This window comes from Coregonus lavaretus (genome assembly GCF_964263955.1).
Source record: "Coregonus lavaretus genome assembly, chromosome: 21".
Lineage (NCBI taxonomy): Eukaryota > Metazoa > Chordata > Actinopteri > Salmoniformes > Salmonidae > Coregonus > Coregonus lavaretus.
The window spans coordinates 12028027-12052951 of NC_140008.1; the positions used below are offsets into that span (position 1 = coordinate 12028027).

Consider the following 24925-nt stretch of genomic DNA (forward strand, 5'->3'; position numbering starts at 1 on the left):
CCCTCCTTCTGTTTTCCCATCTCTCCCCTTCTTCTCCCTGTCCCTCTCTCTGCTCTCAGAAGCCAGGTATGGACCTGGCTGATACCTATATAACGTTTGTGCGGCAGAACCAGGACATCATGCGAGACCGCGTCAATGAGGAGATGTACATCGAGAAGCTGTTTGACGTGAGTGTGTCGACCTTGACGTGGACTCACACTTGCACCTTGTGTGTGTTTTCACTTTTTTCAGCAGCTTTCATCATACAAAGTACATAGATTGGGTGGATAACTGTCATTCTTACCACACTATGATAACATCTAAATTATAACTGATACATTTTTCTGAACACAATAGGAATGGCAACCAGTGGACAATATCTCTGTGGTTTGTGATGCCAGTACAGTACAGATATAGTATCTTAATTTGATCACCCTGTGGCAGGAGAACTTTCCTGCAATGTAGGAAATATTTAACTTGTAATGCATTTGAAGTTTTGAAAAGGCTTCTGAAATTTGTAGGATCCACTATGAAATTTCAGACTTGATTTTCCCTTACAAAAAATGTGTAAACCCCTACAAAAATGGCCATTAATTATAATCCACATAATCATTTGCATGTCCTGTTGCTGCAGGATTATTTTCCTGCTGTAGCAAACTGGCTCAAATTAAGATCCTACATCTGTAGATGAAGGTGTTGCACGAAAACCACAGCATAAAGAAGAAAAAGTCCCACCCACTGTATTTCTACATTTCTCCTATTCTGAGGTGAATCATTGTCAGGTCAAACAGTGTATCTGTGAGGGGTCACAATGATCTCAGCCTGGAGTTTGTCAGGGATTCAATCAATACCGAAATGTACAAGTGGACACAAAGACACACACACACTCCCTCTGGCACACACTCTCTCACTCTCACTCTCTCTCTCTCTTTCTCGCTCTCCGTTTCCCTTTCACTCATAGATACAGATACACACACTCTCCGTCTCATCCTCTTCAACATATACAGTGCCTTCGGAAAGTATTCAGACCCCTTGACTTTTTCCACATTTTGTTACGATACAGCCTTCTTCTAAAATGTATTAAATATATTTTTTCCTCAGCAATCTACGCACAATAACCCATAATGACAAAGCGAAAACAGGTTTTTAGACATTTTTGCAAATGTATTACAAATAAAAAACAGAAATACCTTATTTACATAAGTATTTAGACCCTTTGCTATGAGACTCAAAATTGAGCTCAGGTGCATCCTGTTACCATTGATCATCCTTGAGATGTTTCTACAACTTGATTGGAGTCCACCTGTGGTCAATTCAATTGATTGGACATGATTTGGAAAGACACACACCTGTCTGTATAAGGTCCCACAGTTGACAGTGCATGTCAGGGCAAAAACCAAGCCATGAGGTCGAAGGAATTGTCCATAGAGCTTCGAGACAGGGTTTTGTCGAGGCACAGATCTGGGGAAGGGTGCCAAAAAATGTCTGCAGCATTGAACGTCCCCAAGAACACAGTGGCCGCCATCATTCTTAAATGGAAGAAGTTTGGAACCAGCATGACTCTTCCTAGGGCTGACCGCCCGGACAAACTGAGCAATCGGGGGAGAAGGGCCTTAGTCAGGGAGGTGACCAAGGACCTGATGGTCACTTTGACAGAGCTCCAGAGTTCATCTGTGGAGATAACCTTCCAGTAGGACAACCATCTCTGCAGCACTCCACCAATCAGGCCTTTATGGTAGTGGCCAGATGGAAGCCACTCCTCAGTAAAAGGCACATGATAGCCAGCTTGGAGTTTGCCAAAAGGCACCTAAAGGACACCCCGATAAGATTCTCTGGTCTGATGAAACCAAGATTGAACTCTTTGGCCTGAATGCCAAGAGTCACGTCTGGAGGAAACCTGGCACCATCCCTACGGTGAAGCATGGAGGTGGCAGCATCAATCTCTGGGGATGTTTTTCAGCGACTGGGACTGGGAGACTAGTCAGGATCGAGGCAAAGATGAACATAGCAAAGTACAGAGAGATAAAAACCTGTTCCAGAGCGCTCAGGACCTCAGACTGTGGCAAAGGTTCACCTTCCAACAGGACAACAACCCTAAGCACACAGCCAAGGCAATTGTAGGAGTGGCTTCAGGACAAGTCTCTCAATGTCCTAGAGTGGCCCAGCCAGAGCCCGGACTTGAACAGGATTGAACATCTCTGGAGAGACCTGAAAATAGCTGTGCAGCAACGCTCCCCATCCAACCTGACAGAGCTTGAGAGGATCTGCAGAGTAGAATGGGAGAAACGCCCCAAATACAGGTGTGTCAAGCTTGTAGCATCATACCCAAGAAGACTTGATGCTGTAATCGCTGCCAATGTAATGTAATATTTCAGTTTTTAAAAACCTGTTTTTGCTTTGTAATTATGGGGTATTGTGTGTAGATTGATGAGGGGAAAAAACAATTTAATCAATTTTAGGATAAGGCTGTAACGTAACAAAATGTGGAAAAAGTCAAGGGGTCTGAATACTTTCCGAAGGCACTGTATATCAATGAATTGGCGAGGGCACTAAAACAGTCTACAGCACCCGGCCTCTGCCTACTGGACTCAGAAATCACATGTCTACTGTTTGCAGATTATCTGATGCTTCTGTCCCCAACCAAGGAGGGCCTACAGCAGCACCTAGATTTTCTACACAGATTCTGTCAGACTTGGGCCCTGACAGTGATTCTCAGTAAGACAAAAAAGGTCCAGTAGCCAAGACAACAAATACAAATTCTATCTAGACACTGTTGCCCTAGAGCACACAAATAATTATACCTACCTCGGCCTTAACATCAACACCACAGGTAACTTCTACAAGACTGTGAACGATCTAAGAAACAAGGCAAGAAGGGCCTTCTATGCCATCAAAAGGAACATAAAACTCAACTTCCCAATTAGGATCTGACTACAAATACTTGAATCAGTTATCAAACCGATTGCCCTCTATGGTTGTGAGGTCTGGGGTCCACTCACCAACCAAGAATTCACAAAATGAGACAAACACCTAATTCATGCTCTGCATGCAGAATTCTGCAAAAATATATTTTGTGTACAATCCAAAACCCCAAACAATGCATGCAGAGCAGAATTGGGACTATACCAGCTAGTTATCAAAATCCAGAAAAGAGCTGTTAAATTCTACAACCACCTAAAAGGAAGCGATGCCCACACATTCCATCACAAAGCCCTCACCTACAGAGAGATGAACATAGAGAAGAGTCGCCTCAGCCAGCTCGTTCTGAGGCTCTGTTCACAAACACAAAGAGAGCCCCAGGACAGAAACACATTTAGACCCAACCAAATTATGAGAAAGCAAAATGATAACTATTTGACACAGTGGAAAGAATGAACAAAAAAACTGAGCAAATTGGAATGCTATCTGGCGCTAAACAGAGAGTACACAGCAGCAGAATACCTCACCACTGTGACTGACCCCAAATTAAGAAAATCCTTGACTATGTACAGACTCAGTGAGAATAGCCTTGCTATTGAGAGACGCTGCCATAGGCAGACCTGGCTCTCAAGAGAAGACAGGATATGTGCCCACTGCCCACAAAATGAGGTGAAAACTGAGCTACACTTCCTAACCTCCTGCCAAATGTATGACCACGTTAGAGACACATATTTCCCACAGATCACACAGGCCCACAACGATTTTGAAAAGAAATCAAACATTGATAAACTCCCATATCTGTTAGGCGGAATACGGCAGTGTGCAAACACAGCGGCAAGATCTGTGGCCCGTTGCCATGAGAAAAGGGCAGCCAGTGGAGCACAAACACCTTGTAAATACAACCTATACATTTATGTTGATTTATTCAACTATTTGCACATTGTTACAACACTGTACATAGCCAATAATATAACATTTGAAATGTGTATATTCTTTAAAAACTTTTGTGAGTGTAATGTTTACTCATTGTTTATTCCTCTTGTTTATTTCCCTTTTGTTTATTGTCTGTTCCACTTGCTTTGGCAATGTAAATATATGTTTCCCATGCCAATAAAGCCTTTTGGAGGGAGGGAGAGAGGGAGACAGAGAGGTAATCCCATTGTGACTACTTCCAGGGCCCAAGCTAGCCTCCTCCGGGTTTTTGTTGACCTGTTTTCCATTGAAATATGCCGAGAGGTGTTGTGTCTCCCTGTGTGTGCCCCCCTACTTCCTCCATCTATCCTGCGGTCGCAGTGTGTTACCGAGTACCTTCAAACACAAGATGAGACACACATACACATTTACACGCATGCAGTGAGGAACACAGACATACACAATCCATATTATGCTATGCACACACACACACCCCCCTCTTCATTGCTTCCCTCTAAGATTGGGTTTTTAAACTTGAGGTGGAAGCTGAGATTGGAGTAAAGCAGTGTTGATTTGTTGGGCCTTTGCTGGGGCTGGGGAGACTGGGAGGGGGGTAGATGGGAGAGGGAGGAGGCAGGCACAGCCCTAATGGACCCCACACACCCATAGTCATGCACCAGGAGGAGAGACAACGGCAGGGTCTCACCATGTCACCACACACACACACAGTTATGCGTCGCCACCTGTGGTTGTGTGTGTTGGGAAATGTCATTATCTCTGCATATGTGTTCATGTGCACAAATCTGTCTGTTTATGTGTGAATGTAAGCGCATGTACTATGTAAATATACAGCATGTGTGTGCTTGCATTGCATCGCCAGCAGCTTGTATTGGTCCGCTGTTTCGAAGTGTATTTGCATAATGTGTATGGTGTTCGTGTGCATGTGTGTATGTATGTGTGTCTATACATGCGGAGCAGCCAAGATAGGGTTGAGCGTTCTGTGTTGATGAAGAGGCTAATGCATGCCGTTGCAGGCGGCCAGTCCTTCTCGTCCTCCACATTAGGGGACAAATCACCCTGATTAAGCCACTGATAAAGCCTTCCGACCGGGACCACACAACCTAGCCCTCCCTTTCAGCCAGCCCCCATGTGTGGCCCTGCTTTCTCCACTCTGCCCTTAACCATATCAATCGAGGGAAACTTAAGTACGTCATTACTGTCACGCCGTCAGAAACGCCACAAAGACATGCTCAGCTCCGAAACCACATTAACAATGTTCCAAGAGAACTAATGACAACAAACGACCTGATGTTCACTCATTTTCACTCGTCTAGTTAACACTCCCTCGTTCCCTCCATCTGTTTTCCCCCTCTTCCGCTAATCAGCTCAATTAAAGAGCTTCTCCATTTTCAATTTCATGCTTGCTCCGTTGAGTGCCAGGGGGCGGCTAGCCTATTATCGAGTAGGCTGGCTCCCGTTGTAGGTATTCATGTTTCTATTGGCTGTTGTGGAGCCAAGGCTGACGATATTCAAAGTGAAAGGAGATGGAATCTTCTGAAAAAGGAGCTGAAAATATCCAAGAGGACGGGCTGTCCAATGGTGTTCCGTCCAATTAATGTGTCATGCTCTTTGTCAGAAGTCCTCACTTGAGAAGACATTGATAGAAAACCAGATGCTTTCGGGAACCAACATCCCACTAGTGATTTCTTTACTGTTCGATGAGCAGGGATCTCAATGTAGGGTATTGCAGGGTAATGTAGTGTATTGTGGGGTAATGTAGGGTAATTGTAGTGTATTGAAGGGTAATGTATGGTGAGAGGTAATGTAGGGTGATTGTAGTGTATTGTAGGGTAATTGTAGGGTAATACAGGGCAATGTAGTGTATTGCATCTTCAAATAAATGCTGTATAGAGTGAGGCATATTTTCTCCAAATAGGCACTGACACACTGTACTGTACCGTTATTGAATTAAGTTGTTTTTTGTTCCCTAAACTCCCAAGCCTCATAACATCAAAAAGTACAGCTAACGTCTATGTGAACATACTATACTACCTATACACCTATACTATCTACTGTATACACCTATACTATCTATACACCTATACTATCTATACACCTATACTATCTGTACACCTATACTAACTATAAACCTATACTAACTATACACCTATACATTGAGGGGAAAAAAGTATTTGATCCCCTGCTGATTTTGTACATTTGCCCACTGACAAAGACATGATCAGTCTATAATTTTAATGGTAGGTTTATTTGAACAGTGAGAGACAGAATAACAACAAAGAAATCCAGAAAAACGCATGTCAAAAATGTTATCAATTGATTTGCATTTTAATGAGGGAAATAAGTATTTGACCCCTCTGCAAAACATGACTTAGTACTTGGTGGCAAAACCCTTGTTGGCAATCACAGAGGTCAGATGTTTCTTGTAGTTGGCCACCAGGTTTGCACACATCTCCGGAGGGATTTTGTTCCACTCCTTTTTGCAGATCTTCTCCAAGTCATTAAGGTTTCGAGGCTGACGTTTGACAACTCAAACCTTCAGCTCCCTCCACATATTTTCTATGGGATTAAGGTCTGGAGACTGGCTAGGCCACTCCAGGACCTTAATGTGCTTCTTCTTGAGCCGCTCCTTTGTTGCCGTGTGTTTTGGGTCATTGCCATGCTGGAATACCCATCCACGACCCATTTTCAATGCCCTGGCTGAGGGAAGGAGGTTCTCACCCAAGATTTGACGGTACATGGCCCCGTCCATCGTCCCTTTGATGCGGTGAAGTTGTCCTGTCCCCTTAGCAGAAAAACACCCCCAGAGCATAATGTTTCCACCTCCATGTTTGACGGTGGGGATGGTGTTCTTGGGGTCATAGGCAGCATTCCTCCTCCAAACACGGCGAGTTGAGTTGATGCCAAAGAGCTCGATTTTGGTCTCATCTGACCACAACACTTTCACCCAGTTCTCCTCTGAATCATTCAGATGTTCATTGGCAAACTTCAGACAGCCCTGTATATGTGCTTTCTTGAGCAGGGGGATCTTGCGGGCGCTGCAGGATTTCAGTCCTTCACGGCATAGTGTGTTACCAATTGTTTTCTTGGTGACTATGGTCCCAGCTGCCTTGATCATTGACAAGATCCTCCCGTGTAGTTCTGGGCTGATTCCTCACCGTTCTCATGATCATTGCAACTCCACGAGGTGAGATCTTGCATGGAGCCCCAGGCCGAGGGATATTGACAGTTCTTTTGTGTTTCTTCCATTTGCGAATAATCGCACCAACTGTTGTCACCTTCTCACCAAGCTGCTTGGCGATGGTCTTGTAGCCCATTCCAGCCTTGTGTAGGTCTACAATCTTGTCCCTGACATCCTTGGAGAGCTCTTTGGTCTTGGCCATGGTGGAGAGTTTGGAATCTGATTGATTGATTGCTTCTGTGGACACGTGTCTTTTTATACAGGTAACAAGCTGAGATTAGGAGCACTCCCTTTAAGAGTGTGCTCCTAATCTCAGCTCGTTACCTGTATAAAAGACACCTGGGAGCCAGAAATCTTTCGGATTGAGAGGGGGTCAAATACTTATTTCCCTCATTAAAATGCTTTTTTGTTGTTGATTTTTTTTTGTTATTCTGTCTCTCACTGTTCAAATAAACCTACCATTAAAATTAGACGGATCATTTCTTTGTCAGTGGGCAAACGTACAAAATCAGCAGGGGATCAAATACTTTTTTCACTCACTGTACTATCTACTGTATACAGCCATACTAACTATACACCTATACTAACTCTACACCTTTACTATCTGTACACCTATACTATCTACTGTATACACCTTTACTATCTATACAGCTGTACTATCTATACACCTATACTATCTACTGTATACAACTATACTAACTATACACCTATACTATCTATACACATAAACTACAGAAGTTTACATACACCTTAGCCAAATACATTTAAACTCAGTTTTTCACAATTCCTGACATTTAATCCTAGGAAAAATTACCTGTTTTAGGTCAGTTAGGATCACCACTTTATTTTAAGAATGTGAAATGTCAGAATAATAGTAGAGAGAATTATTTGTTTAAGCTTTTATTTCTTTCATCACATGCCCAGTGGGTCGGAAGTTTACATACACTCAATTAGTATTTGGCAGCATTGCCTTTTAAATTGTTTAATTTGGGTCAAACGTTTTGGGTAGCCTTCTACAAGCTTGCCACAATAAGTTGGGTGAATTTTGGCCGACAAATCCATTTTAATTCCAGTGTGTAAGGCAACAAAATAGGAAAAATGCCAAGGGAGGTGAATACTTTCGCAAGACACTGTATACTATCTATACACCTACAGTACCTGTCAAAGGTTTGGACACACCTACTCATTCCAGTGTTTTTCTTTATTTTTACTATTTTCTACATTGTAGAAAAATAGTGAAGACATCAAAACTATGAAATAAGACATATGGAATCATGTAGTAACCAAAAGAGTGTTAAACAAATCAAAATAAATTTTACATTTGAGATTCTTCAAAGTAACCACCCTTTGCCTTGATGACAGCTTTGCACACTCTTGGCATTCTCTCAACCAGCTTCATGAGGTAGTCACCTGGAATGCACTTCAATTAACAGGTGTGCCTTGTTAAAAGTTAATTTGTGGAATTTCTTTCCTTCTTAATGCGTTTGAGCCAATCAGTTGTGTTGTGACACGGTAGGGTTGGTATACAGAAGATAGCCTTATTTGATAAAAGACCAAGTCCATATTATGGCAAGAACAGCTCAAATAAGCAAAGAGAAACAACAGTCCATCATTACTTTAAGACATGAAGGTCAGTCAATACGGAACATTTCAAGAACTTTTAAAGTTTCTTCAGGTGCAGTCGCAAAAAACATCAATGGCTATGATGAAACTGGCTCTCATGAGGACCGCCACAGGAATGGAAGACCCAGAGTTACCTCTACTGCAGAGGATAAGTTCATCAGAGTTACCAGCCTCAGAAATTGCAGCCCAAATAAATGCTTCACATAGTTTAAGTAACGGACACATCTCAACATCAACTGTTCAGAGGAGACTGTGTGAATCAAGCCTTCATGGTCGAATTGGTGCAAAGTAACCACTACTAAAGGACACCAACAAGATGAAGAGACTTGTTTGGGCCAAGAAACACGAGCAATGGACATTAGACCGGTGGAAATGTGTCCTTTGGTCTGGAGTCCAAATTGGAGATTTTTGGTTCCAACTGAGACGCGGTGTGGGTGAACGGATGATCTGCGTATGTGTATTTCCCACCGTAAAGCATGGAGGAGGAGGTGTTATGGTGTGGGGGTGCTTTGCTGGTGACACTGTCTGTGATTTATTTAGGATTCACGGTGATACACCATCCCATCTGGTTTGGGCTTAGTAGGACTATATATTTTTTTGTTACAGGACAATGACCCAATACACCTCCAGGCTGTGAAATGGCTATTTTACCAAGAAGGAGAGTGATGGAGTGCTGCATCAGATGACCTGGCCTCCACAATCCCCCGACCTCAACCAAACTGAGATGGTTTGGGATGAGTCGGACCGCAGAGTGAAGGAAAAGCAGCCAACAAGTGCTCAGCATATGTGGGAACTCCTTCAAGACTGTTGGAAAAGCATTCCAGGTGAAGCTGGTTGATAGAATGCCAAGAGTGTGCAAAGCTGTCATTAAGGCAAAGGGTGGCTTATTGAAGAATCTCAAATATAAAATATATTTTGATTTGTTTAACACTTTTTTGGTTACTACATGATTCGATATGGGTTATTTCATAGTTTTGATGTTTCACTATTATTCTACAATGTAGAAAATAGTAAACATAAAGAAATACCCTTGACTGAGTAGGTGTGTCAAAACTTTTAACTGGTAATGTATACTATCTACTGTATACACCTATACTAACTACACACCTATACTAACTATACACATTTACTATCTATACACCTATACAATCTACTGTATACACCTATTCTATCTATACTATCTATACAACTATACCATTTACTGTATACACCTGTACTATCTATCTTTTGGCCCATTCCTCCATGCAGATCTCCTCTAGAGCAGTGATGTTTTGGGGCTGTCGCTGGGCAACAGACTTTCAACTCCCTCCAAAGATTTTCTATGGGGTTGAGATCTGGAGACTGGCTAGGCCACTCCAGAACCTTGAAATGCTTCTTACGAAGCCACTCCTTCGTTGCCCGGGCGGTGTGTTTGGGATCATTGTCATGCTGAAAGACCCAACCACGTTTCATCTTCAATGCCCTTGCTGGTGGATGGAGGTTTTCACTCAAAATCTCACGATACATGGCCCCATTCATTCTTTCCTTTACACGGATCAGTCGTCCTGGTCCCTTTGCAGAAAAACAGCCCCAAAGCATGATGTTTCCACCCCCATGCTTCACCGTAGGTATGGTGTTCTTTGCATGCAACTCAGCATTCTTTGTCCTCCAAACACGACGAGTTGAGTTTTTACCAAAAAGTTATATTTTGGTTTCATCTGACCATATGCCATTCTCCCAATCCTCTTCTGGATTATCCAAATGCACTCTAGCAAACTTCAGACGGGCCTGGACATGTACTGGCTTAAGCAGGGGGACACGTCTGGCATTGCAGGATTTGAGTCCCTGGCGGCGTAGTGTGTTACTGATGGTAGGCTTTGTTACTTTGGTCCCAGCTCTCTGCAGGTCATTCACTAGGTCCCCCCGTGTGGTTCTGGGATTTTTGCTCACCGTTCTTGTGATCCTTTTGACCCCACAGGGTGAGATCTTGCGTGGAGCCCCAGATCGAGGGAGATTATCAGGGGTCTTGTATGTCTTCCATTTCCTAGTAATTGCTCCCACAGTTGATTTCTTCAAACCAAGCTGCTTACCTATTGCAGATTCAGTCTTCCCAGCCTGGTGCAGGTCTACAATTTTGTTTCTGGTGTCCTTTGACAGCTCTTTGGTCTTGGCCATAGTGGAGTTTGGAGTGTGACTGTTTGAGGTTGTGGACAGGTGTCTTTTTTACTGATAACAAGTTCAAACAGGTGCCATTAATACAGGTAACGAGTGGAGGACACAGGAGCCTCTTAAAGAAGAAGTTACAGGTCTGTGAGAGCCAGAAATCTTGCTTGTTTGTAGGTGACCAAATACTTATTTTCCACCATAATTTGCAAATCAATTCATTAAAAATCCTACAATGTGATTTTCTGGATTTTTTTTCTCAATTTGTCTGTCATAGTTGACGTGTACCTATGATGAAAATTACAGGCCTCTCTCATCTTTTTAAGTGGGAGAACTTGCACAATTGGTGGCTGACTAAATACTTTTTTTCCCCACTGTATGTACATCTATACTATCTAATGTATAAACCTGTACTATTTATAGACCTATACTATCTATTCACCTATCTATACACCTATACTATCTACTGTATACACCTATACTATCTATACACCTATACTATCTATACACCTATACTATCTACTTTATACACCTATACTATCTATACACCTATACTATCTATACACCTATACTATCTACTGTATACACCTGTACTATCTATACACCTATACTATCTACTTTATACACCTATACTATCTATACACCTATACTACCTATACACCTATACTACCTATACACCTATACTATCTATACACCTATACTATCTACTGTACACACCTATACTATCATACACCTATACTATACTAACTATGCTATACTATCTACGTATGTATCTACAGTGTCTTGAGAATGTATTCATACCCCTTGACTTATTCCACATTTTGTTGTTACAGCCTGGATTCAAAATGGATTCAATTGTTTTTTTCTCACCCATCTACACACAATGCCCCATAATGACAAAGTGAAAACCTTTTTTATTTTTAGAGTTTTGCAAATGTATTGAAAATGAAATACAGAAATATATAATTTACGTAAGTATTCACACAACTGAATTAATACATGTTAGAATCACCTTTGGCAGAGATTACAGCTGTGAATCTTTCTGGGTAAGTCTCTAAGCGCTTTGCACACCTAAATTGTACAATATTTGCCCATTATTCTTTACAAAATTCTTAAAGATCTGTCAAATTGGTTATTGATCATTGACAACCATGTTCATGTCTTGCCATAGATTTTCAAGCAGATTTAAGTCAAAACTGTAACTCGGCCACTCGAACATTCATTTTCTTTTTGGTAAGCAACTCCAGTGTATTTTTGGCCTTGTGTTTTTAGGTTATTGTCCTGCTGAAAGGTGAATTAATCTCCCAGTGTCTGGTGGAAAGCAGACTGAACCAGGTTTTCCTCTAGTATTTTGCTTGTGCTTGGTCCATTTAGTTTTTTTTACCCTGAAAAACTCCCAAGTCCTTAACGATTACAAGCATACCCATAACATGATTCAGCCACTACTATGAATGAAAATATGGAGAGTGGTACTCAGTAATGTGTTATGTTTGGGGCAAATACAATGCTTTGTATTCAGGACAAAAAGTTAATTGCTTTGTTAATTTTTTTGCAGTATTACATTAGTGCCTTGTTGCAAACAGGATGCATGTTTTGGAATATTTGTATTGTGTACAGGCTTCCTTCTCTTCACTTTGTCAATTAGGTTAGTATTGTGGAGTAACTACTATTTTCTTTGATCCATTTTCAGTTTTTCCCCTATCACAGCCATTAAACTGTAACTATTTTAAAGTCACCATTGGCCTCATGGTGAAATCCCCGAGCGGTTTCCTTCCTCTCCGGCAACTGAGTTAGGAAGGACGCCTGTATCTTTGTAGTGACTGGGTGTATTGATACACCATCCAAAGTGTAATTACTAACTTCACCATGCTCAAAGGGATATTCAATGATTGCTTGTTTTTGTTGTTGCCATCTACCAATAGGGGCCCTTCTTTGCGAGGCATTGGAAAACCTCCCTGGTCTTTGTGGTTGAATCTGTTTGAAATTCACTGCTCGACTGAGTGACCATAAAGATAATTGTATGTGTGGGTTACAGAGATGAGGTAGTCATTCAAAAATCATGTTATACACTTGCAACTTATTATGTGACTTGTTAAGCATATTTTTACTCCTGAAGTTATTTAGGCTTGCCATAACAAAGGGGTTGAATACTTATTGACTCAAGACATTTCAGATTTTCATTTTTAATTGATTTGTAAAAAATTTGAAAAACATAATTCCATTGACATTATGGGGTATTGTGTGTAGGCCAGTGACACAAAATCTCAATTGAATCCATTTGATATTTAGGCTGTAACACATCAGAAATTTGAAAAAGTCAAGGGGTGTGAATACTTTCTGAAGCCACTGTATACTATACTATAACAGTGACTTCATTGAATGAACCTTGTATGAGATGATTTGCATAAAGAAGAATAGAAGAATAAATGTTCTGTCATTCCATGTGGCCAGGAGAGAGGTGTGAGAGGCCTTGTAATAGAACTACAAAGACATTTACAAACACATCGTTATGCATTCTGATTTCAAAGCAAGGACGTGAACCTCATCCAACCCACACATTCAGGTGTTCTTCAGTAATTGGCGTTTTTGAATGTATAATGGCTTAGTTTGAACACTGTTATCCTTTGAATCCTTTGACCTTGTGTGAAAATATTAATCTTCTATACAAAGTGGCCTGTGGGCAATGTTCCACAGTGTCTTTAAAAATGTGATTTGAAAGGGGGTTTAAGGAAATATAGCAATAAACAGTTTGAATATATCAATAAACAAATTGAATAAGATGTACATAGCATCAAAGTGTGGATCACCAACAGAAATGTAAACCATGCATCAAACTCATCCCAGAGCATTTTACAATTCAGATTGCACTTCTATAGAGTAAAGTCATTTATTGATCCCAACGTGCGAAGTTGTTTGATCACCACAAGCATCAGCAATGATTACAACGACAAGGCAATGTCAATAAAACAATAAAAAATTAAAATGTTGTCTGTCTGTATTGCTAAAGGAATGGCATTCCATGAGAGCAACTTTATGTGTATGTTTACTTGTGCGTGCGTGCTTGCTTGTGTGTGCAAGAGGGGTGATGTGTATGAATGAGTGTATGCTATTTCCTGTTGTAATAACACTTAACACATTCCTGACAACCGTTAGCGTATGCCTAGCCATCTAGCTTACCTACATTACATTCGCTAACATAGCAGTGTTACTCATCTTCTGGTACTTCATGGTTCATTCTTACAACCACATATTGGCCTTTTTGCCTAATGACAGATGTAGTGTATAGAATAATTGTACCTTGACATGTTGCTTTATCTACTGTGTACCTCAGTTAAAATAGATGTATATGCTGACTATTTGTGTGTGTGTGTGTGTGTGTGTGTGTGCGCGCACAGCAATGGTACACCAGCTCCATGAAGGCAGTGTGTGCGTGGCTGACAGACAGACTGGACCTTCAGCTCCACATGTACCAGCTGAAAACACTCATCAAGATCGTCAAGGTAACGCGCATTGTTGTGGTGTGAGTGTACTGTCAACATTCACAGTAAGCTGTAGCCCTCATCGAGACTGTCATTTTTCATGTTGAACATGAGGCATATGGAATAATGTGCTTTGTGAATAATTATATTAATAATTACTTGAGAAATTGTATGCTTTATTTTTATGTATCTGATTCCAAACATTGAGTCTAGTCAGGGCCAGATTAAACAGGCTGAAGCCAAGGCACTATGTGTACAAACATTAGGAACACCTTCCAAATATTGAGTTGCACCCAGTTTTGCCCTCAGAACAGCCTCAATTCCTCGAGGCATGGACTCTACAAGGCGTCGGAAGCGTTCCACAGGGATGCTGGCCCATGTTGACTCCAATGCTTCCCACAGGAGTTCTTGACACAAACCGGTGTGCCTGGCACCTACTACCATGCCCCGTTCAAAGGCACTTAAATATTTTGTCTTGCCCATTCACCCTCCGAATGGCACATATACAGTCGTGGTCAAAAGTTTTGAGAATGACACAAGTATTGGTCTTCACAAAGTTCGCTGCTTCAGTGTTATCAGATATTTTTGTCAGATGTTACTATGGTATACTAAAGTATAATTACAAGCATTCCATAAGTGTCAAAGGCTTTTATTGACAATTACATTAAGTTTATGCAAAGAGTCAATATGCAGTGTTGACCCTTCTTTTTCAAGACCTCTGCAATCCGCCCTGGCATGCTGTCAATTAACTTCTGGGCCACATCCTGACTGATGGCAGCCCATTCTTGCATAATCAATGCTTGGAGTTTGTCCGAATTTGTGGGTTTTTGTTTGTCCACCCGCCTCTTGAGGATCGACCACAAATTCTCAATGGGATTAAGGTCTGGGGAGTTTCCTGGCCAAGGACCCAAAAAGTCGATGTTTTGTTCCCCGAGCCACTTAGTTATCACTTTTGCCTTATGGCAAGGTGCTCCATCATGCTGGAAAAGGCAATGGTCGTCACCAAACTGTTCTTGGATGGATGGGAGAAGTTGCTGTCGGAGGATGTGTTGGTACCATTCTTTATTCATGGCTGTGTTCTTAGGCAAAATTGTGAGTGAGCCCACTCCCTTGGCTGAGAAGCAACCCCACACATGAATGGTCTCAGGATGCTTTACTGTTGGCATGACACAGGACTGATGGTAGCGCTCACCTTGTCTTCTCCGGACAAGGTGTTTTCCGGATGCCCCAAACAATCAGAAAGGGGATTCATCAGAGAAAATGACTTTACCCCAGTCCTCAGCAGTCCAATCCCTGTACCTTTTGCAGAATATCAGTCTGTCCCTGATGTTTTTCCTGGAGAGAAGTGGCTTCTTTGCTGCCCTTCTTCACACCAGGCCATCCTCCCAAAAGTATTCGCCTCACTGTGCATGCAGATGCACTCACATCTGCCTGCTGCAATTCCTGAGCAAGCTCTGCACTGGTGGTGCCCCGATCCCGCAGCTGAATCAACTTTAGGAGACGGTCCTGGTGCTTGCTGGACTTTCTTGGGCGCCCTGACGCCTTCTTCACAACAATTGAACCTCTCTCCTTGAAGTTCTTGATGATCCGATAAATGGTTGATTGAGGTGCAATCTTACTAGCAGCAATATCCTTGACTGTGAAGCCCTTTTTGTGCAAAGCAATGATGACTGCACGTGTTTCCTTGCAGGTAACCATGGTTAACAGAGGAAGAACAATGATTTCAAGCACCACCTTCCTTTTAAAGCTTCCAGTCTGTTATTCTAACTCAATCAGCATGACAGAGTGATCTCCAGCCTTGTCCTCGTCAACATTCTCACCTGCGTTAACAAGAGAATCACTGACATGATGGCAGCTGGTCCTTTTGTGGCAGGGCTGAAATGCAGTGGAAATGTTTTTTGGGGATTAAGTTCATTTTCATGGCAAAGAGGGACTTTGCAATTAATTGCAATTCATCTGATCACTCTTCATGACATTCTGGAGTATATGCAAATTGCCATAATCAAAACTGAGGCAGCAGACTTTGTGAAAATTAGTATTTGTGTCATTCTCAAAACTTTTGAACACAACTGTACACAATCCATGTCTCAAGGCTTAAAAATCCTTCTTTAACCTGTCGCCTCCCCTTCATCTACACTGATTTAAGTGGATTTACCAAGTGACATCAATAAGGGATCATAGCTTTCACCTGGATTCACCTGGTCAGTTTGTCATGGAAAGACAGGTGTTTTGTAAACCCTTGGCAACAGCGCACGTGCAAAGACCTGAGTAGGCACATTTGCTATTTAACGCAACAGTTTTTGTGACAACTATTGGTGGAGTTGAAAAATCGATGGAAACACATTGATTTTTAGATTTTTATTCGGACATGAAGACTTAGGCGAAAATTTACATTTTGTGTGCAGTACCTCATCACGCACTGACTCTGTTTGGTGGAAACACCACTGGTGGGAAAATGTGCATATTTTCTTTATGCATATTAAATTAATATTTGCATGAAAATCTGTCGCCAATTGGATGGAAACCTAGCTAGTGACTGACATAACAAGAGAAAAACTGCTAATGCAAAAACAACATTTCGAAATTGCACCTTGTGTATCCTACTATTCTAATGCTGAGCAGTAAGTTGAGACCCCCCCCCCACCCCCCCCCCCCCCCCCCCACCCCAGTACTCCTCACTGCATTCTCTACCAGAAAGTTGGTTGGCCCTCTTTGATGTCACGTAGGTTGATACATTGCTATGTTTTCATTTACTGTATAAAGCCCTTTTACAAAAACTCCCACTGTACCTATCATTACTAACCTTTACAGATATGAGTTACCACACCCGGTCTCAGGGATGGTTAACTGTAGAAATTCCTTTGATCTCTACTGAGTTAGGTAAATCAGATTTGAGTTTTTTTGCACCATATTTGTGGAACAATCTTCAAAATGTTCTTACATTTGATGTTCTGGTGCCTCTAGGGTAATTCAGAAAGCTGATTGAGGACTTTATTACTGATGAATGTGTTTGTTTTTTATGACAATGTTTTTCTTTCTGCTTGCATTTTGTACTTATATTGATGTGTGTATTTTCTGTAATTCAGGGCTCATCTGTAAAAAAAAAAAAAAAAAAAAAAGACCTTGGTTTCAGTATGACTCCCTGATCAGATAAAAAAATGGAGAGGATAGACTTAAGGATTTTCTCTTTACATTTTAAATATGAACAGTTATTGACACCTAGATGGAGTGCACTCGGACATTGGAGCTCAATTTGGATGGACCTATTGAAGAAGACCACAGTGGCCTTGAATCTTGCCTTTGTCCAAATCTGTTCAGCTCCACTATTCAGCACACAACAGGCTATTGTTCCACCATTCAAACACTGACAGTCTATTCTGTTCTGACCATTCACACTCAGTCTCGGTTTCCCATTGAGAGAAGCCTCCATGTTCTCTGATGTGTGTTTTTCTGTTTGGTTTCACCCACAGAAGACATACCGAGACTTCCGACTCCAAGGAGTCCTGGATGGAACCCTGAACAACAAGAGCTATGAGACCGTCTACAACCGCCTCACCGTGGAGGAGGCCACCGTGGCGGTCAAGGCCGGCGACGGTCTCCAAGGCATCACCATGAGGGACAGTGATGAGGAGGACGGGTGAACTTCGCCCTATACCGCCAAGTCTGGTGGCCCTCGCATATAGACTGAATTGGGAAGTGTGCACGTATGTGTACAGGAGATGGAAGGGGTGGAGATTATGTGTGTGTGGAAAGTGTGTGTGTGCGACAGAAGGAGGGCTTGAAGAACACACACTTAAGTCTATGATGAAAACATCCATCATTGTGTTCCCTCGCTCTCTCTCTCTTCACCCCTCCCCCCCACTTACTCCAGTAGTGGCTACCTTCCCAGCCATAATGATATGATGTCAGTACAGCTCAGTGGTCACCAACTGGTAGCCTTCAGTGCAGTTCCCGTTTTGTTTATTTAATTTGTTTGTTACTTTCTTTGTACTTTATTTTAATAGTGATGTAGACCAAGAAAAAAGAAAAAAGTTGTGCTCTTATGGTTACCTAGATACAATCATGCCAATTGAAACAGGTTTCAGAGATCTTGCCAATTGCAGGTCCATTCTGTGGTAAATGTACAAAGTGCATTATGAGGACATTTCAGGGTGCTTATGAGGACATTGGGGTTGTTCTTACATAAGCTCCCTGAAAGAGAGATGATACAGCCAATATCCATATGTTTATGCTGTACTGTATGAATGGAATGCATAGGCTAAAGTGCTACATTGTCATTTAATGTATTTAGGCTATGTTTGAGTGTGTTATCCTTCACAAGAGTTGTACACTATAAATTCAAAGCTGTGTTCAATAGGCTAAACCTGATTGATTGTGTGCATTATGTTTTGAATCTGAATTGATGTCTTAACTGTAATACTTCAATGAGTTTGTGTCAGTGGAGTTCAAAGACAAAACAAATGGGCAAAAATATATGAAATATATTTCTATTGTATTCTGTGCACCTGTTTTTATTCAGGTGTGAATGTTCTAAGTGTTAGAATTAAAGTGTTTTTAAAGCAATCATGGTGTCCTGAATTTCTCCATAAACTATATTAACAGCCCAATCTGTAATAAGGACCCTTTGATTGTTAAGGTGATGGACAGAGCTGGGGAAATGTAACTACTCTCAAATTAATGAATGGAGCTATACATATTTTAAAGCTATACATTGTTTGTTAAAAAAGACTTCAATCACAACAAAAACAAACAATTGAGTAATTCAAAATATATAAACATTTTAGTTGTGTTCTTCAAAAATCATATACCATGACCTAATATACAAATGGTGAAGTTCTTACAAATTGTGACAACCTATTTGCCAACAGTTTATAGTTTTGTTAGTATAGACTCCATCGTGATCTCAACATTGACTGTCTTGTGTTGGCTTAATATATATATATATATATTTAACTAAAGCCTAATAGCCATTTTGTTTTGTTCTCAAAATTAACTGAATTTCAGAACTGGTGAATTTCTTGAGACATGACAACCTCATTTCAACTAATCATCTGTTCAATTTTATCATGGGCAGACTATGCAAATTGTGTTTTCGTTTAGTTGACATCTTTTCAAAAGAAATGCAAGTGATGGGGAGAAATGAGCATCAGGCAACCTCCGCCCACCGTCCAGCTGTCCATCTGTGTCTCCACAAGCATCACGTCGTCCTGCCGTGGAGTTAACCAATCAGAATATCCCCTTATGTAGGTTATTAATTACTGACAGAATGTAATTACACAGTAGTTAATGGTGGATTAGTTGATGATTGAGGCAGTATTACCATTTACACAGTGTGAAGGCTTAAGCCTTAGCCTACGTCCAATGATTTCTTTGCAAAAAATATTTATAAGAAAATATTTATTTGGCTACACTACTAAAGTATAGGAGGGACTATAAGCAATATGGGTTCATTTTCAAAATAAACCTAATAGGAGGCTACTGAAGGAGCTTATTTTTATAAATGTTTATTAGGCCTATAGGCTAGTTTCGGTCCGGAGCATTGCATTTTCACAACATAAACGATTCTTTCCCATATTAAAAGAAAGGTATGCATGCAGTTAGGCCTATTAATTTTCGTTACATATCTGATAATAACTTGGCTTTCAGCATATAGGCCTAAACTTAAATTCTATTGGTGAAGTGTAATTTATTTGAGCATTGATTCAGTAACGTTTAGCTTAACAGGACAGGTAAATAATACCTAATGATATATGCTATTTATAATAATACTTATGCATTGAGATTAATAATAGGCCTAATGATAATGGTAAACCATGTAGGCCTATAGGCTGAAAACATTTATAGCCTATACTTAGACTGTTATTATTCTTATTGTTGTTATTATTATTTGTATTATTATTAGTAGTAGTATTTGTATTATTATTAGTAGTAGTAGTAGTAGTATTTATATTATTATTAGTAGTAGTATTTGTATTATTAGTAGTAGTCTTAGTATTATTATTAGTAGTAGTATTTTCCTATTATTAGTAGGCTATTATTAGACATCATTATTTATCCCTGAGCTGCGTCCTCATTGATTTACCTAAATTATCCTTACAATAGAAGTGAGCAGTATCGCATTCTCTTCACGCCATAGACTCAGAATTGAAGAAAAATAAAACACAAGGGATTAACGCAAGTTTATATCAAAACTTGGTGTAATTATACAAGACTTTAACGTCAGTCAACTGATTACACATAATTTATAATTATATGAAAGATGTTTAGGTCTAAATCCCACCGCATTCATGAATAGCAAGCCAAGCCATATGGGTTTCAGTCAGGTCTCCAAAATGTTAAACTGAAAGAAAGTCGAGCAGCAAGAAGACATCCCGCTATCTTTTTAAAGCTATAGGCTATTTAACACCAAACAGCTAGTATTTTAACCAAGAAATCAACTTAAAATATAGTAACTTATGAATTTCGACAATAATGTATATATTGTTATTAACACTAATCATTACTCCAATAATTATACAATAATAATAATAATAATTTATTGTTGCTTTTAGTGCTACTTAAATTAGAAGAAAAAACAACGTCAATATATATTATTGTATATTAGCCTATTTATAGCTGTAGCTCAGTTGGTAGAGGTATGGCGCTTGCAACGCCAGGGTTGTGGGTTCGATTCCCACGGGGGGCCAGTATGAAAAATGTATGCACTCACTAACAATAAGTCGCTCTGGATGAGAGCGTCTGCTAAATGACTAAAATGTAAAATGTATTATAGTCGGTGAAATTCCTTCATCATTCATTTTTCAGGTAGCCTATATTTTTACATTTCAACTTAAATAAATCAAACACTGTAGACCTAAGTCTGAATAAAGACTGCTGTAACTGAATGCAGACATTTTGAATCAATGCGCATATTTACCTTGTTTGTTGTCATGATTGTCATTGAGCATCCGTCTGGATATGCCCAGATGAGACGTTCCACCGTATTACCAATGTGACTTCGCCCGGAACTGGGTACAAGCTTTAATTTCTGTATATTTGCTAGAGTTGTTGCTCCGATACATTGTAGGGTACACCTCTCCTGATTGCTCAAACTCTCTCTAGTCCTTGAGGCACTTATGGAGCTCATCACTCTCCGCGTGCACACTCCCGCAGTCACACCGGCTTTGGTGGGTTTGGTATAACAGATAGGACACCGTTCTCACCATAGAATTAGGAATTAGAATCATTTGTAATTTAATAAGATCTCTATGGTTCTCACCTTGAGCTCCCTCGTGTATACTGGTAGACTGCCTAAAAAAATGAATGGTACTATTTAAATTAACTTAGTGTTTTATGTAAATACTGAAGTCTATATACAGTAGCCAAAATGTAAAGGCCTATAAGTTAAGATAAGCTTCAAAAGCCCTTGATCACAGCGTGTTGCGTTATATCTTAGCCTTTTATCAAGAATGATCGACTATAATTATGATTAGATAGTAACCTGTTCTTCATAGTCGTTTGTCTTATTAGTGGATTGCTATAGAGGTATTAGACTTGTTCATTAGGTTAGAAACGAGATGCGTCAAGGGTTTGGACACCAAATGTTTTATTTGGATTTAGGTCCTATTGAGGTATAGTATGCCTATAGAGAGTGTAATTCTACTACTTTCGAATCTATTATTAAATACATGTCCTTCTGGAATAGCTTAGGTTGAGCATAATATGGATAGGCCAATATTGCAATCACCCATTCGTAAAACCAATGCCTATTATTTTAGATTGTTGCATGCGTAAAATAGCATGCAGGTAACCACACATACTGTATATGATGAGTGAAAAGATATGTCAAATGCTGACATCCTCTGACCCCACACAGCGCCTGTCGTCTTGTGCGATTTCAAATGATGTCACATGAAGCCACAAGGGGACCTCAGATTTGCCAAACGCTTTACAGTTGAACAAGACTGGCCACTAAAGAACACCTCATTCGCGACGCGGGTGACACACGCACCCATAGCAGTAGTAGAGGGGCCACAAGTGGAGACTTGATGGAAGAGAATTGAGCAATTATCTACTTTACTTTTTCTTCTTAGATGGTAACGATTGGTGAGGTTTCGGCTGCGGTATTGACTCAATACGACATATTGAGCAGTCCCGCTAGACATAAGTGCTGATTGTCCAAAATCAACGCAAACGGGAACAGTGAGGGGGCTTGCGTCGACCCAGAGTGCGCCGAATTATGTCCTTTCTAGCCGGGCAGTGAGGAGGAATCAAAGGTATCTACAAAAGGAGCTCCAACGCCGGCTTTCCAAAAGGTGTTGTTTTGAAAGTCATGGACAGTGCGCTCTACCACTCAGCGGGAATTTTCGGCTCCCCCTCGGCTTCTGAAAACTTGACTGCAGGCGGAAAGATGATCACCCCCACCAAGCCTCTCGCTTTTTCGATCGAACGGATTATGGCCAGGACGCCCGAGCCAAAGTCGATACCTTTCCCCAACCTGTTCCATCACATTCCGGTGGGTAGGCCTGAATCTGACCCGAAGCAGCCGCTCAACATGACTTCATCATCACTGCATTGCATGATACCTTTCGTGCCACTGGCATACGAACCGGGTCATAAACTAAATATGAATGGATTAGATACGAGTCACTTTGAGGCTTCCTCATATAATTCAAGTGAGTTGGTGGGCATTGGTTTGAACTATAAGAACGAACAACCAGATGTGAACCCGTCGGTGGGACAATACAAACTCTTTCGACCGCGTGTGGTGAACCAGTCGTCTTTTCATGCCATGGGGGCCGTGTGCTACCTGAACTGCGGGGAGAGTGTGTGCCCATCCCCGGCAAGCATCGTAAACATCCACCCCATGGCCTCCTACTTTCTCAACACTCCGCTGCAACATGCGCGCCAGAGAGCTTTCCTCGCGGAGAAAAATAAAGTGGCTCAATGCACAGACAGATACCCATCCGGAGTTGCATTTAAAGACATTTCCCAAACTCAACTTCATCACTACATGAAAGAGAGTGCACAGATTCTATCGGACAAACTATTCAAGGGCTCTTCCAAATTGAACAGCGCTTGCCCAAGCGGCAAACCCAAAGTATTCACCTGCGAGGTTTGCGGAAAGGTAAGAACATACATTTCGTGCATGTGGTGGTCTCTGCCTTACGGGCCTGCTTGATATTTTAAAATCGTTAATTTTATAATTAATATATATATATTTATATTCACAGGTGTTCAATGCCCACTACAATTTAACGCGCCACATGCCCGTGCACACCGGAGCGAGACCATTCGTCTGCAAAGTATGCGGCAAGGGATTTCGACAAGCAAGCACCCTTTGTCGCCACAAAATTATTCATACTCAGGTATTCTATTCAATCATCATCATCATCATCATCATCATCATCATCATCATCATCATCATCATACCCAAAGCCATTCATAATCACACGATGTTCTATTCGTTTAAACTATATAAAAACCACAAAATAGGACTACATCATAGGAAAATGTGATAGAACAACGCATCAATGCCATCATTGTTATGTTAGGCTATATTAATATTGTGGCCTGGTGTTGAACTGTATAGTATTTTTAACGTTTACTTGTAGGCCTATATACACAATAATATTGAAAAGTATATAGCCCAGTTTATTCTATTTACCAATTTTACTGTACAGTTTTCGTTGGATCCCAAATAATAGGTTTCTAAAATCACATTTATACATGTGCCCTTCACAGGAGAAGCCTCATAAATGCAACCAGTGTGGAAAAGCGTTCAACCGGAGTTCAACTCTTAACACACACACACGAATCCATGCAGGTTACAAACCCTTCATCTGTGAGTTCTGCGGCAAAGGATTTCATCAAAAAGGTGAGAAAGAATGTTAATCTATTCGAGTGTTTTGGATTATGTGATTTTTTCTATTTCTATTGTGTGATTAATTATTTGCAATATCTGGATATAATATGATTTATTCTGCTTTGAGGATAGAATATTGATTCTGCTCAGAGCTAAATGTATGTTGCTCAATTCAAATCAGAATCAAATCAGTATGACTTGGCTTAAAACGGAATTGACAAATAACTGTGGCACTGACTTTTACAATATTGTTGACATACACTTTCTTTTTTTAAATCTTCAAGGCAACTACAAGAACCACAAATTGACGCATAGCGGCGAGAAACAGTTCAAGTGCAACATCTGCAACAAGGCCTTCCACCAAGTGTACAACCTGACGTTCCACATGCACACGCACAATGACAAGAAGCCCTTTACGTGCCCGACTTGCGGCAAGGGATTCTGCCGGAACTTTGACCTGAAAAAGCACATCAGAAAACTACATGATCTCTCTGCATCTAAATCCCCTGCCACTCTCGTCACAGCCGAAACTCACTAAAAAGTTCCGGAACTTAAACGCCAGCCGATACGCCTTTACGCTGTTTTGCCCAAATCTGAAAATAAGCATGCGAGTTTAGACCGCACAAGATATTGTGGACACTTACATTTACATTTTAGTCATTTAGCAGACGCTCTTATCCAGAGCGACTTACAGGACCATTCTATTAGTATGTATTTTCCTTGAATTTTACATGATAATGTCATTATACTGTTGTTTTCTTTAAATCTCAGGATTACTGTAAAATGTCGATATTTATTTGAAATTGTAACACTAATAATTTAAGAGAA

General features: G+C 40.7%; 2 protein-coding genes across 2 annotated transcripts in view; both read left to right on the top strand.

The window, feature by feature from the left end:
- Positions 1-18814, top strand: part of LOC311149019 (calcium-dependent secretion activator 2-like) — a 208379-nt gene extending 189565 nt beyond the window's left edge. Inside the window, exons 26-28 of the mRNA XM_084186092.1 lie at positions 60-167; positions 14170-14274; positions 17724-18814. Of these exons, the coding sequence (XP_084042218.1) occupies positions 60-167; positions 14170-14274; positions 17724-17894 (384 nt within the window). The 3' untranslated portion in view covers positions 17895-18814. The remainder of the gene's footprint in view (positions 1-59; positions 168-14169; positions 14275-17723) is intronic.
- A 3750-nt stretch (positions 18815-22564) lies between these two features.
- Positions 22565-24635, top strand: LOC311148592 (fez family zinc finger protein 1-like; the record flags this gene model as incomplete). The annotated part of the gene is made up of 4 exons (XM_084185573.1): positions 22565-23359; positions 23466-23600; positions 23977-24109; positions 24382-24635. The coding sequence occupies 4 exons, from the start codon at positions 22565-22567 to the stop codon at positions 24633-24635; spliced, it is 1317 nt and encodes a 438-aa protein (XP_084041699.1).
- Between the last annotated feature and the right edge of the window lie 290 nt (positions 24636-24925).